Source organism: Ylistrum balloti, unplaced genomic scaffold (genome assembly GCF_031769215.1).
Source record: "Ylistrum balloti isolate Yb309-2 unplaced genomic scaffold, AGI_CSIRO_Ybal_v1 Utg370006, whole genome shotgun sequence".
NCBI lineage: Eukaryota > Metazoa > Mollusca > Bivalvia > Pectinida > Pectinidae > Ylistrum > Ylistrum balloti.
In genome coordinates this window covers 1,410,578-1,425,384 of record NW_026782081.1, presented here as the reverse complement: position 1 = coordinate 1,425,384, position 14,807 = coordinate 1,410,578, and the positions used below count along the sequence as shown (strand labels likewise).

Here is a 14,807-nt window from a genome sequence, read left to right as displayed (position 1 = left end):
TATAAATATATATATATATATTTGAAAAGAATAAAATCAACACGGCAGATGTTGATTTTATTTTTTTCAAATATCTTATCGATACACAAAGCATTTTAAATTTACATCTATATATATACACACAATAATATTCAACGTGTGATATGTTACAAGCACTGCCTAAAATCGACGGCAAGTTTTTAAGACGATGCACATTTATATATAGATACCACTTATATTACTTATATATCTCATTGAACTGCTCATATACGCATCATTTTAAAGAAAATTTCATAAATATTCAAACATTATTAAGTTCAAACTAATACCTCATGTACATCCAAATAACGCAGCCGTAATGCAATGAAGAGACATAGCAATATCATAAGTATACAGTTTACTTATCAAACTACATCTGAACTTTGTTCATATAAAAACCCTATTAAACTACGTCATTTTGATATCAACAATATACACCGTAAATCACGTGCCTTCATCAAAAGTTTCAATGAACCAATCACTATTGAGTGATCAAAGACAAAACATTTCTCATTTATAGAAAGTGACGGTTTCTGAGTCTTAAACTGGGAAATCAGACGTGATCTTACAACGTATCTTGAATGAGTTTGTCGGATTTTAACCACTGTATACTATATATATAACGTTATTGTTAGCTAATTTATCTGCCTAGTGTTTGATTTTCTATGTATACGATACACAAAGTTTTTATCTTTTTAATTATGTATATATATGTATATTGAAAAAGATTAAAACTTTGTGTATCGTATATATAGAAATTATTTGCCATACCAAGTGTTTGACTTTCTCTCTATATATATATAATTATAGTAAATGTATCGCCTGAAGATGGCCGTTAGTCCTGAAAACGTTAGCGGAATTCATTTGTAGTGTTGATTTTGACTTTTTCAAATATATATATATATATATTCAAATACAAAAGTTGAATTTTCAGTGTCCGGTGAAATATATTAGAATAACTTAAAACAATACGTCGCATTAAGCATTAGCGCTTTCATGCCTGAATCTTCATGATGCTTAATAAATTGCCCAGATACAATGTATATATAGTAACTATTATATATTGCATATATATATATATATATATATATATATATATATACAGATATCGTATACTTTACGTATATATAAACAATTTATAGCATAAAACATACATACATACAACGCTGCATACCGCATATTACATATAAATATCCAATACATACGTACTTATCATACACTATTAGTATATAGCTTATACCTATCATGTACTCCACATACAATACATACCATATAATGAATATAGATATGAAATACTTATACTGTACATACAATATCTTCTTTATAATGTACATGATTTATTTCGGCGTTACAGCATCTTTATCTATTTTCATGTTGTGAGAGAAACTAATTGTGACTCACTATATGTTAATTGTCTGGGAAACCGTGTGATTTATATTGACCATAAATGCCATTTCATGACCGGTAAATGCTTATTGGTATTCGTGACTATCTTATATCGATAATACGTGGATTTAGACTAAAACAAACATTGATAATGGACGGTGTAATTAGACAAGCAGATGAGCCATTCTAAGGGAAATCAGTCGGTGTTTCCATGATGTTGTAATGACCATACATTATATCGCACTTCTTATCTTTATAGTCATTAACCGTGTTGTTGTTATGCATTTGTAAATATTATGACAAATTACCCGTCTTCTGTGTTGATTCTCATGTACATCTACCTTATCTCAGGAATACGTCGAGAGCCGAGGCGTATACTTAGGACGGACTTGAGAAGTCACGTCCTATTCTCGAGAGTCCTAATCCTGTCTATAATCAGTTGACAATGATTGATACAGAATAGGATGGTCTTGCTCTTTACTGACACGTAAGTCACGAATTAGACGAGACAGGTTATCTAATACATGTAAAATTACACATATGTTCTGCTTTATTCTTTATAAGAAAGGATTCCATGAGGTAAAAACCTTCAATATTACATGTCCAAGATATATCATGCTGGTGAACTTTCTGTAAAAAAGAATGGAAATCCATCTATAGATTATTAGTGAGTAAAGATATAGTGTAATTTTATGATGATACTATTTCTCAATAAGTTGTAGGTTCGGTGCAGGCAATGTTTGCAAGTTTTAAATTAACCACTTTTGATTTCGTTATGAAAGAAACGAAAACCTCACGCGGCTAACTTGTATTGAAGTCAATACACATATCGATGACATTTTCGTTTATTTTCGTCTTTATTCCCAAATTTTATCAACACACCTGGAACACACGTATATCGCATTCACTATGTTTACAATGTATGTATCTCGCTCTGTTCGGTCGCGCTTAATTCAACATACATTTTGTACTAATGCTTATAAATGAAAATTGTTATTAGTGTTATCTGGAAATATAGCAGCACAGTTACTGACACGTCTGCCTAATTACGTTCCGTAATTATTCAGAAAGGAGATGATATAGATCCAAATATACATCAAACAAATGATTAAGACCCATGTTATTAGCTTAGTTACATCATACGTAACTAGTTAGGGACCTCTAGACATCCTACAGTTGTCATGGAAACAACTTGGCGTTTTACTACGAGAATTGATCATAGCACACCGACAAAGGAAATTATGAAGAGGATAGGATAGAAGTAATTTATGTATAAGCAGATAACTAAAACATCTCCCTCATTGTGTTAAATACAGTACAATGTGGGTCTTTTTTAAGTTCTGATATATTAGATTGGTTTGAAAATTAGATTTCCATTGCGACGCCACGTTGCTGTGATTGTGAAGTTGTGCAAGCTAGACAGCTAGTAATGCGGCTTTTGACGTGTACGAAATAGTTAAGACTTTTAGTTTTATAACCCACAATTAGGAAATAATTGTTTTATCTGAAGCTAACTTCTATAAGTTTGGGCATATACTAAGCACTTGGTAATCAACTGTTTTATGTGACGCAGGTGTAATTACCAGATTGATTCTGATATGAAAATACGACGACATGTTTTATGATAACTTTTTGACTTCATGTCATTTATTTCCGAAAATCTTAAAATGACTGTGGCCGTTCACATACGTGTTACACGTGGATGGATTAAAATAGTAACATATTTGAATACACACATACACACACAACGCACAGGTAAATGATTTAACACAGGTGATCATGGCTCATGTTATTGATTTTTGACACGAACCTGTTAATTTAACATGGATACGATTGTATGATGTGTTTACATGACTAATGTTTGTCGAAAAATAACAGAAATCCTCATTAATTTCTATATAGGACACGAAGACGAATAAAGAAAGTAAATCAATCCATCATCATCATCATCATCATCATCATCATCATCATCATCATAATCACTATAATCATCATCATCATCATCATCATCATCATCATCATCATCACATCATCATCATCATCATCATCATCATCATCATCATCATCATCATCATCATCATCATCATCATCATCATTTTAATCCTCATTATGATTGCCATGGTTTATTTCTTATTTCGAAACATATTTTAATCATCACAGTGTGTTGATGATAATACATTATTGTAATAATCATAGATTATTTTCATTCACAGACATACCTTTGGCCACAGGTGCCATGTACACTAGCATAGTGTACATACTCTGTTAGGGATTGTAGCTCAGACTCCTGATTAGCAGATACAAGCACATGTGATTAACACGAGGACAGACTAAACATGATGCGTATATGTTATAGAAGAAATTACGAATTAAAGATCTGAGGAAGTAACGATATACATCAAAGAAGAGACACTTTTATTGTGAAATGTATTGTTGTGAAGCTGGTAAGAATGAAATGAACAGCGTTATGAATTCTGTTACATAGGAAACATACGTTGTTTATCTTATCTTGGAACTGTTTGATAAATCTGTCAACTAAAATAACTGTTTATTAGAAATAGGGGAATATAAACGTACTCGGTATACAGTTGTGTCAAGGCCAGTAGGATTAAAAACTGGGGCGAAGGAAACAACAGCGATGGTTTTATTGCAGAGAAGAAATAATAACGTTAAGGACTCTGATTATACTTTACGCGTGTTTGAAATGTCCATGTCTGGTAAACCTTGCCCGGTAATACAACCAACCGACTCAGATCAAAGTCAATTAGTTCAGGAGATCGAGAGGTCGTAGTTCCATACTGGCTGACGGTATCTACATCGTTCAGAGATAAAATCATTGAGATGAGAAGGTAGGAGAGAGGTGCTCTATTAGAGCATTATGTATATGATCTATAGGTAACCGGTTGATATCAGCTCCCGGAGTTTCGTCTTCGTCAGAGCGAGTGAATTGCACATGTCCCAATGAATTCGCTGTTTATTTTTGTGGGTTAACGTCATTGTATTGTTTATACATTCAGATAGAAACAAAAATAACAAGTTTTCGTCATCACTTAATGATCTCCGTAATATTAGAGTATACCTACTACATCACATCCTTATTTAATCTCAGGATATGTCTTTAAATACAAAAGTTTCGCTGATTTCTCAAATCTCTTCATTTCTTATATGTATATAGATATATATTTACACCCCGTGTTGCATTAACTTATATGTATATAGATATATATTTACACCCCGTGTTGCATTAACTTATATGTATATAGATATATATTTACACCCCGTGTTGCATTAACTTATATGTATATAGATATATATTCACACCCCGTGTTGCATTAACTTATATGTATATAGATATATATTCACACCCCGTGTTGCATTAACTTATATGTATATAGATATATATTTACACCCCGTGTTGCATTAACTTATATGTATATAGATATATATTCACACCCCGTGTTGCATTAACTTATATGTATATAGATATATATTTACACCCCGTGTTGCATTAACTTATATGTATATAGATATATATTTACACCCCGTGTTGCATTAACTTATATATATATATAGATATATATTTACACCCCGTGTTGCATTAACTTATATGTATATAGATATATATTTACACCCCGTGTTGCATTTACTTATATATATATAGATATATATTCACACCCCGTGTTGCATTTACTTATATGTCGTTAGAACACCAAATTGCAGAATATGAGACTGTCTACTACCATTTGGTAACAGTTCAATGCTTAAATGTTGATATTTTTGATTTTACTATAATATTTAAATTAATTTCAATTTTAACGTATCAAATATTTCTACCTCATTTGGGGATAGCACATAAACCTTACTAATTTGAAATGCAATGGTGAATACATTTTAAGACTAGGGCCATGTAGATTTTAGGCAAGTTATGTAATCTTAGGGTTACTTCTTTCTGAATATAAACCGTAACTACCTACCAAGACTTTGTCCACGGAAGATCACAGTTTTTTTTATTAGAGAGCAGTAGATTCATAAGAAGCTGTATAGGTGATCGTAGTAATAGGATAACTGTGCAGTGTTTTGATGTAGGTGGTCATTTTTCCGTCGACAATGAGCCTGACGACATACAAGATCCATTCTGCTTCTGTTGTATTTACGTAACGACAAAAAGGTCGCATTAATATGAATGAACTGTTTCTTGTGTTTATCTTTCAATTTCGTGACTTAATACATTTAAGAAATCCTAACCATCTGTGACTAAGAACTGTTTAAATGTGCCATCTTCACCAGATTAATGTCTCTAAGAATCTTGTTGATGTTGTAACTATGGCGACGTCTGCCTGAGACTATTCAGTGTTCGCAAGACGACTCGAACCTAGCTCAACAGAAAGAAATCCGTAGGTATTTTTCTGTAACAGTATCCACAAAATACCTAACCCTAACCCTACAATACGGAACATTTATTGGACATTATCCAACGCTTCCTCACCCTGATCAATGGTTGATTGAACAGTTGTTTGCTGGTTCTGAGTAAGACGTTCCTGAAATATTTGATTCTGACTGTACTCGGTACATCAATGGAATCTCCATACCAAGCATCCAATAAAAGTACAAAAAAAAAAAAAAACCTTTTAAGAGCGTCCAACCATTCGTGTTCATTTGAACAGGTTACGTTATTTTAATGTCATACCACCCATAATACTGGCATGCATGCTTCTTTTACGCATAAATATACTGATTGTATCAAAAGTTTGTTCGTGTCGTTTTTTTTTCAAGTTTCTCAAAAACTTGCATTTTATCCCTTCAGCGTTGTACACGAATTTTTCTCTCTACATCGGCCCTTTCGCACAAAGGCAGACATTGACGTTTCAAGTTTCAACATACGTACATTTATCATCCACACTAGATCTATATATATTGACCTTTCCGCACCTTTCTCACAAGGCCAGCACTGACCTGTTGCTCAGTGCTTACATACACATTTCGCACAACGACTGTAATGAAACTATTCCTTAAACGCCTACATTAACCTTTTTCCAGTGCTGCGTATGCAAATTTTCCGAAATGTCTTCACATGAAAATCACCCTAGCTTCATATGAAAAATATAATCCTCGTCCTTTCGCCCAGAATAGACGAAGTTTAACAAACCTGAAATATCGTTCCCTCGTGTTTTCGCTCCGAAAAACGAGAATGAACGTTTGTTTATTATCACTTTTGCGGGGCGAAAACTCGAAATGATGAAAAGATAAGGTTTCTGAATCCGAAAATAAAAAATTAAGGTTGCTAATTAGCGTGTAGTTATTTTTGCATTTTCGCGAAAGATTTGCCGTCTTTTCGGTTTTTGCGACGAAAAACGAGTATCAAGGTGTGCTAATTCTCGTCTTTTTGTCGCCCCGCAAAGTCGAAAGAACGAGAATTTAGAATTTTGATTCTCGTCTTTCCGCGACGAAAAGAAAAAAAATAACGCAATGGCACAAATCAGCCACTGTGTAATCGTCACACGCAAGTATTGGTATTTACACGCATATTGTTTGTTACGCTTCAGTTAGTATGTAACGCTAATGAACAAAATCCAATTAGAGTGTGCTTTCGTGATCACCCTTCATTTCTCCAAAGTGGAGCCATACCATGTACACAAATCATTGGGGCATGCAAGTAAAACAAACGATACACGATTGTACTTATTTCACACAAATTAATTTTGGGAGACCTTGATGTAACTATGATAGCTGAATGTGCAAGCTTAAAAACAATCAAGAAAATACTGACATATCAACAAACTTTTAATTCGAACTTAAATTTGATGTAATTATGGCAAAACAAGAACAAGAGACAGGTTCACATGGGGAGACTCCTGAAAAAGACCAGGTGTTCCGAAAGGGCTACCAATCATTATAACATAACTATACAAAACAATAACAGTGTTTGGAACACAAAACATACCTAAAACAAATCATAAAGTGATGGTGATTTATTGATTTTTTCCCAACAAAGCTGAATGGTGTATAACGTATATACTTGAAAGTTATTTAATTCTTACTGTCGATCATTAACATGAGACTATTGCCTTTAACAGATCAGACAGACACTCATTACTGCCGTCATGATATCCAAAGTGACAAGGCTGATCCTGATACTTATTCAAGGTCAGTATGTTTGTATAGCATTCAAAGTAAATGAGAACATTTATGTACGAATAGAGCCTACGACAATAAATTTAACAGTGTGAAAGTATGTTAACCAATAACTTAAAACGAAGTCAGAAATGTGACGGAAATAGAAAGTCTATTGCTCGAGGCAAAAGTGATAGACGACATATCAGACACAGACATCAACAAGTGTGCCGAATGTTGATATTAGTTCAAAGCAATTTGTTCTAAAAAATACATCAAAGAATTTGTTTTGGTTTCTGCTCTCAAGGACTGATGTAACATTGTTTCTTTGGAAAAGTCTATTTGAGTAAGAACAGTTGGAAGACTGCCAGCTACTTTTAAATATCATCATGATTTTACTATTTACAATACTATCATGATTTTACTATTTACAATACTATAATGATTTTACTATTTACAATACTATAACGATTTTACTATTTACAATACTATAATGATTTTACTATTTACAATACTATAATGATTTTACTACTTACAATACTATCACGATTTTACTATTTACAATACTATAATGATTTTACTATTTACAATACTATAATGATTTTACTATTTACAATACTATAACGATTTTACTATTTACAATACTATAATGATTTTACTATTTACAATACTATAATGATTTTACTATTTACAATACTATAACGATTTTACTATTTACAATACTATAATGATTTTACTATTTACAATACTATGATTTTACTATTTACAATACTATAACGATTTTACTATTTACAATACTATAATGATTTTACTATTTACAATACTATAATGAATTTCTTACAAATATCACCAATATGTTCACACATCATAATCGGTGCGTTATTACATATTTTTATTTCAATGCTCTGATTAACATACCCAGAAATCATCGAGTAAGGCTGTCATATCAACATTATCGTTTCTTATATAGTATTTTACAGTCAAGATTAAACAATGTAAATAATTGTATGGTCACTGTCAATTCCAATTAAACGATAAAATGATAAAAGATGAAATATGTGATAACGATAACAAATGGCTTAGCATTCCACTGCTATTAAGGACCGATGTGCGACTTCCAATCCTTTTAAATTTATAGTTCTGCTTGACTTATAGATATAAACGAATTTGATAAATTGTATTGTTTGTCGCGTCAGTTTTGGTTATAAATGATGTTGATATTATATACATGAATGAAGCTAATTCCACTATCAATAAGTTATACTATGCTTTCATGCTACATCCATTTATTTTTCTAATATTTATTTTGAAATATTTTCCAGTTAATCTATGTCGAGGAATTCCTTCGGACAGTTGTTTATAGTCGTAAAATACTGGGCATCTGAAATTATTTCACAGACTGAAGTTTAGCTTTAAGAAGACAAATAAATTAGTTTATTTATCCCACTCCAGAAGACAAATTCATGATTCCAAATCTATATATTACATCATGGTACTGTAGACATGTGCTGAGTTTTTCGATCAATGGAATTGTCTAGATATAGCTGTATTTAAACTACATAGCAGAAATGTTATTTAGTAATGAGGTGTTTCATTATCTTATCTTCAGTAAGCATTGTAGAGGGATGGTCGGCAGCAAGCGAACTGAATCTCCGGAGTACTTTGTTTGCTGCTGCTTCATATGACCGATTAGTTAGACCATCAGAGGCCATGTCTGTTAAAGTTGGAATCAGTCTGATATCTATTAACGATGTGGTAAGTTATAAACACCATAAGATGATAGGCTAAAGCATGTCTCATTAACCGATGTCTAGTTTACTTATTCCTTCAAAAGTCTACATCTACTTGCACTAATCCTACAATAGCCTACATCTACTCGCACTAATCCTACAATAGCCTACATCTACTCGCACTAATCCTACAATAGCCTACATTTAGTCGCACTAATCCTACAGTAGCCTACACCTAATCGCCCTAATCCTACAGTAGCCTATAGCTAATCGCCCTAATCCTACAGTAGCCTATAGCTAATCGCCCTAATCCTATTGTAGCCTACATGTAGTCGCCCTAATCCTACAGTAGCCTACATGTAGTCGCCCTAATCCTACAGTAGCCTACATGTAGTCGCCCTAATCCTACAGTAGCCTACATGTAGTCGCCCTAATCCTACAGTAGCCTACATGTAGTCTCCCTTATCCTACAGTAGCCTACATGTAGTCGTCCTAATCCTACAGTAGCCTAATCCTACAGTAACCTACATCTAACCGCCCTAATCCTACAGTATCCTAAAGTAAGCTACAGCTAATTCCACAGTAAGTTATAGTTAATCCTACATAAGCTACACTTAATAATACAAAAAGACACAGATAATCCCCAGTAAGATACAGCTAATCCTAAAGTAAGTTACAACTAACCCTACAGTAAGATACAGCTTATCCTAAAGTAAGCTACAACTAACCCTACAGTAAGATACAGCTAATCCTAAAGTAAGTTACAACTAACCCTACAGTAAGATACAGCTTATCCTAAAGTAAGCTACAACTAACCCTACAGTAAGATACAGCTTATCCTAAAGTAAGCTACAACTAACCCTACAGTAAGATACAGCTAATCCTAAAGTAAGCTACAACTAACCCTACAGTAAGATACAGCTCATCCTAAAGTAAGCTACAACTAACCCTACAGTAAGATACAGCTAATCCTAAAGTAAGCTACAACTAACCCTACAGTAAGATACAGCTAATCCTACAGCAAGGTACAGCTAATTCTACAGTAAAATACAGTTAATCCTAAAGTTAGCTACAGCTAATCCTACGGTAAGCTACAGCTAATCCTACAGTAAGCTACAGCTAATTTTACAGTAAACTAGTCGCTGTTATCCTACGATAACCTAGACAGATGCCCATCCTGCTTTCCACCGTCAAAAAATATACGAGTTACGTCCCATACTACAGCTTTGGAATCGTGTGTTAAACTGCGCATAGAAAAATACTCACTGTGTCTCCACTTATGGTGAACTTATAAAAGATTGTTTATATTCCATCACAGTATCTAGAAGGCAGTAATGCCAACATATTAGTTTCGTTAAACTGATGAACCTTTTATATACAAGATGATAAATGCTGTTAAAGCTGTTTGAGTTACTTCCCTTCACAGAAAGAAATAACGAGTTCCAGCTTTGGTTCCTTTCCATCATCAGAAGGTTTTAATCGGAATACTTCTATGACTCGTTTCCTAAAATCTCACTTGAAATGAAATCTCATTTAAGATCCTATATGTATGTCATAAATCTGGTCTTTCTGAACTTTTCCAATGATTTCGGTGTACTTCTTGCTTGCGTAAATGCCTTTTTCTTTTTTCTTTTTGTTTTAACTGCAATTAATTCTTCTTGTCAGCATTTTCTTTTTTTGCAAGCAGTAGTTTAGCTTGTCAAAGACCGATATCTTTCGACGTTATTTTACATAATATTTTTGAATATCAGACGGCATGGCATGATGTGCAGTAGCATGACAATTAGTTTTAGAATAGGAGCTTAGCTCAGTATGGTATATTTTCGTTGTGTTATAATTTATTTACCATTGTACATCCTGAACGGATCTAAGAGAAAATAAATCCAGATATGTGACAGAGTCATGAAAGACATCTAATACAACAGTCTCCAATATAGTGCTATAGACGCTCAAACATCCATACCGTAATCCCCAGTGTTTTATAAACGTACAATATTCCATATAGTAGCCCCCAATATGTTGCTATAAACGCGCCAATACCCAATACAACAGTCCCGAACGTAATGATACAAACGCGCAAACATCCCTTACACCCAAATATAGTGCTATAGGCGTATACTTATATTGATTCAAGTAGATATGTGCATCTTTCATCATACGCAAACATATTTGTTTATGAAAAAGTGCTTTGTCCTTCAGAGCATGGTGGACCAAAGCATGTCCGTGACGGGCTGGCTTACTGTGGTAAGTCTATTGATGTGTGTGACTTTTTGTAAATCAACGCACGGCTTGGTGCCTACTACATTTTTGTTTAGCGATATATCGCAGAATGGCAACTGATGTATTTCGGTGATAGTGTGACTATACGATTGCAATTAGTATGTACCCTGTATGTCACTAATAATAAAACATGTAGATATTTATTTTCTTTTTCATTCAAATAATATACCTTACTTAGGAGTGGGACGATTCCCGCCTTACATGGACCCCCGCATCATACACCAACACAGACCACTTCTACGCGTTAGATAAGGAGATATGGAAACCGGAACTGTTCATCGACAATTCGTGAGTATATCTTTACATTTTATTCCTTCGTATGTACACCAGATTCAGAAACAAGCTAAAGTGACGATTAAATACGGAAATGTCTCCGCTTTATTGCCCACACACGAAGAACCGTTTATATCAAATAACGACTCTTGTGTTTAGAGGTTTTAGATATTCGCAAGGACCTGAGAGTAGGGGGTTGGAGATGTGACATATCTTAACAATGGATTTATATCACAAAACTTTGGATGCTGATAGTATGTGACGGACGGGCCTCTTACATGTTGTTTAGTGCTGTAGCTCTCCTCAAAATGACCCTAGCTGTTAACGGAGCGATCAATCTAACAAACCAGCAAACAAAATGTTATGATTTGGATAACAATCAGTCACACTGGTTGAAATCCCTCCATTCTGAATAAAAAATCAGAACAGGTGTATCTTAGGTTCCATTTCTTTTGTATACAATGTATAACAATGTATGTTTCATTGTTAAAATTGACTAGTGCGTAATGTACTGTAATTGTTATAGCTTAATTGAACATTGTATGTTTCGTCGTTCTTTTAACTGTATTCTCATTTGGGAACATGGCATTACAAACTTGGGTCGATCAAACTTTACACGGCGGGTGTTATCGATAAAAGATGACATTTGCCCTTCCGGAACACCTGATACTTTCTCTTTGGCAGTTCTGTTGACCTCTTGATATTTTATTGTTGTTTCAGTATGGAGGATGTGTCGATACTGCAGGATGACAACCTTTTGTTTCGTGTGTCAGAAACTGGCCGGGTTGACTGGGAAATGCCACAGATCTTCATCACATCTTGTACCATTGATACCACCTACTACCCTTTCGATACACAGGAGTGTGCCATTGACGTAACTAGCTGGGCCTATACTCGGGATGAGCTCATACTTACCCATCTACGGAATTACGTAAACACCGAAGACCTTGGGTAGGGTTTTGATTTCGTGGGTATATTAGTTTAAAAATACAGATCTAGTTTAATAACACTACAAATTATTGAATACAAAAGTGTGGATGAAATCAGATTATTGTTCTGTCATTTCTCTCGGGCATGAAAGATTCAGCTAGTAAATATGTCTTGTGTCGTGTTTCTAAGGTCTATATATATACATCAGAGGAAGTTTGTCTTCTATCTATTGTTTCATGTTCGCAACTCGGAGCAGGCTAATGGTACTCCTTCCTCTTTGATAGACTACGTCCTACGTTCGACATACTTGTATGCTTTTATACTATATTATGTAGATGGAATAAAACAATATGCTTTTTAACAAAATAACTTTTCTCCCTATACGAAGCAAGCGTATAACATTCTTGATATGTTACTGTGCACTGAACCTCCTATTTTTCATCATTATTTAGTCCCAAATAACCATCTCATACCCATCGGTAATATAGAATGATAATTTTTCTGTATTTAGGGAAAATGGTGAATGGCTATATACAAACTCCAGGATTGAAACATCTAGTATTCAAGAGACAACAGCGAATGGTGTAGTGGAAACTTTTTCTCTCCTGAAATTCTTCATTATTCTGACACGGCGTCATGATTTTTACATGACAAACGTCGTACTCCCGGTTGTGCTTACATCCTTCCTAATTGTCCTCGTGTTTGTACTTCCGGTGGATTCCGGCGAGAAGGTGTCGTACGCCCTGACAGTACTGCTTGCCCTAGCCGTACTCCTGACTCTGATTGCGGATAGCATGCCCAACACATCACTGAATGTGTCTATACTTTGTAAGTATACTTCTGTCAACATCAAAACATTCATGAATTATGTACCATAATTAGTTAGAATAGAGACGGGACCTCCGCCACTGCCTCCATCAAGAATATCATATCCCCTTTAAATGAATTGTTTTATGGAGACATAGTCACCATTGGTGAATTGTATTTACACACGATCCTTATAGAATTTAAAACCATTGTCACATTCAAAATAGCGATTTTTTCAACCATGTACAAACCCTTGTTATCACTACTTCTCTTGAACTGAAAGTTAGTCTTTCCAAGGCAGGATTTTATTTACCATTGAGTTTGAAGAATCCCTGTCAGGTTCCTTTGTCTGTTAATCAAAATAAAAATTAGATAGAATAAAGATATTGTCGAGAATATTTGATAAAATGTGTGTGTGATACTTGAAAGTCTTACTTGGAATTGAAAGTTCAATACTTTGTGAAACGTAAGTCGATTTCATTTTTGACCCAGCAACAATTATGGACTCCTAAAGAAGTATGTGTCCATTGGTTTTCCTTTATTGTTAAAATTATCTGAAATGTATAAATGATATGGTCAGTTATGCCTTGTGATTTGATCACTTTCTGCAATTATATCTCTTATAGCTGTGTACCTGGCCTTCACATTGATTATGGGTGTGCTGGCTGTTGGAATGTCGGTAATAGTCCTCCGTATACATCACAAGGACAGCGCAGAACCAGTGCCATCCTGGCTACAGTCGATGACGGACAGAATTTTTGCTAGGTTTGGATGCTGGAGAGGGTGTTGTGGTCGAAATGATAACCGTGTTCAGGTCATTAACAAAGAATCAAACGGAACTGACGTAGTTCAGAATGAGGAGGCGAATATTTCGGAATCTTCACAATATATCATTCCAAGCTACTCCTGGGTGGAGGTAGCGGCCATTTTTGACTGGTTTTTATTCGTGTTGTTTTTCGTGGTGGCTTGCATTTCGGCTGTTACGTTCATGGTTGTTCTGAGGATTGGAGGGGCAATAAAAGCTGCAAATGCTTAACGGTTTTTACATTGAAGTGATGACTTGTCTAGCAAAATACGTACAAGACACTATGACGGATGGCCACAGAATCAAACCAGACCCTTAATGCTTTCCTCAGGGCTGTCCAAATTTCCACTGATGATCCCCTGTCTTCTTTACAGAGATTGACTGTTATTTTTATTCTGACACTTTGTTTGGTATGTTTTGACTGATTGTCAGTCTTGTTTACCTTGGCAGGCTTCATGTCTTTTTAT

General features: G+C 34.4%; 1 protein-coding gene across 1 annotated transcript; it reads left to right on the top strand.

Annotated features, from left to right (window-relative positions):
- Positions 1–7,505: 7,505 nt before the first annotated feature.
- LOC132548258 (neuronal acetylcholine receptor subunit alpha-3-like) lies at positions 7,506–14,571 on the top strand. The gene is made up of 7 exons (XM_060212105.1): positions 7,506–7,548; positions 9,125–9,270; positions 11,445–11,489; positions 11,704–11,813; positions 12,519–12,749; positions 13,240–13,556; positions 14,162–14,571. The coding sequence occupies exons 1-7, from the start codon at positions 7,506–7,508 to the stop codon at positions 14,569–14,571; spliced, it is 1,302 nt and encodes a 433-aa protein (XP_060068088.1).
- Positions 14,572–14,807: the final 236 nt, after the last annotated feature.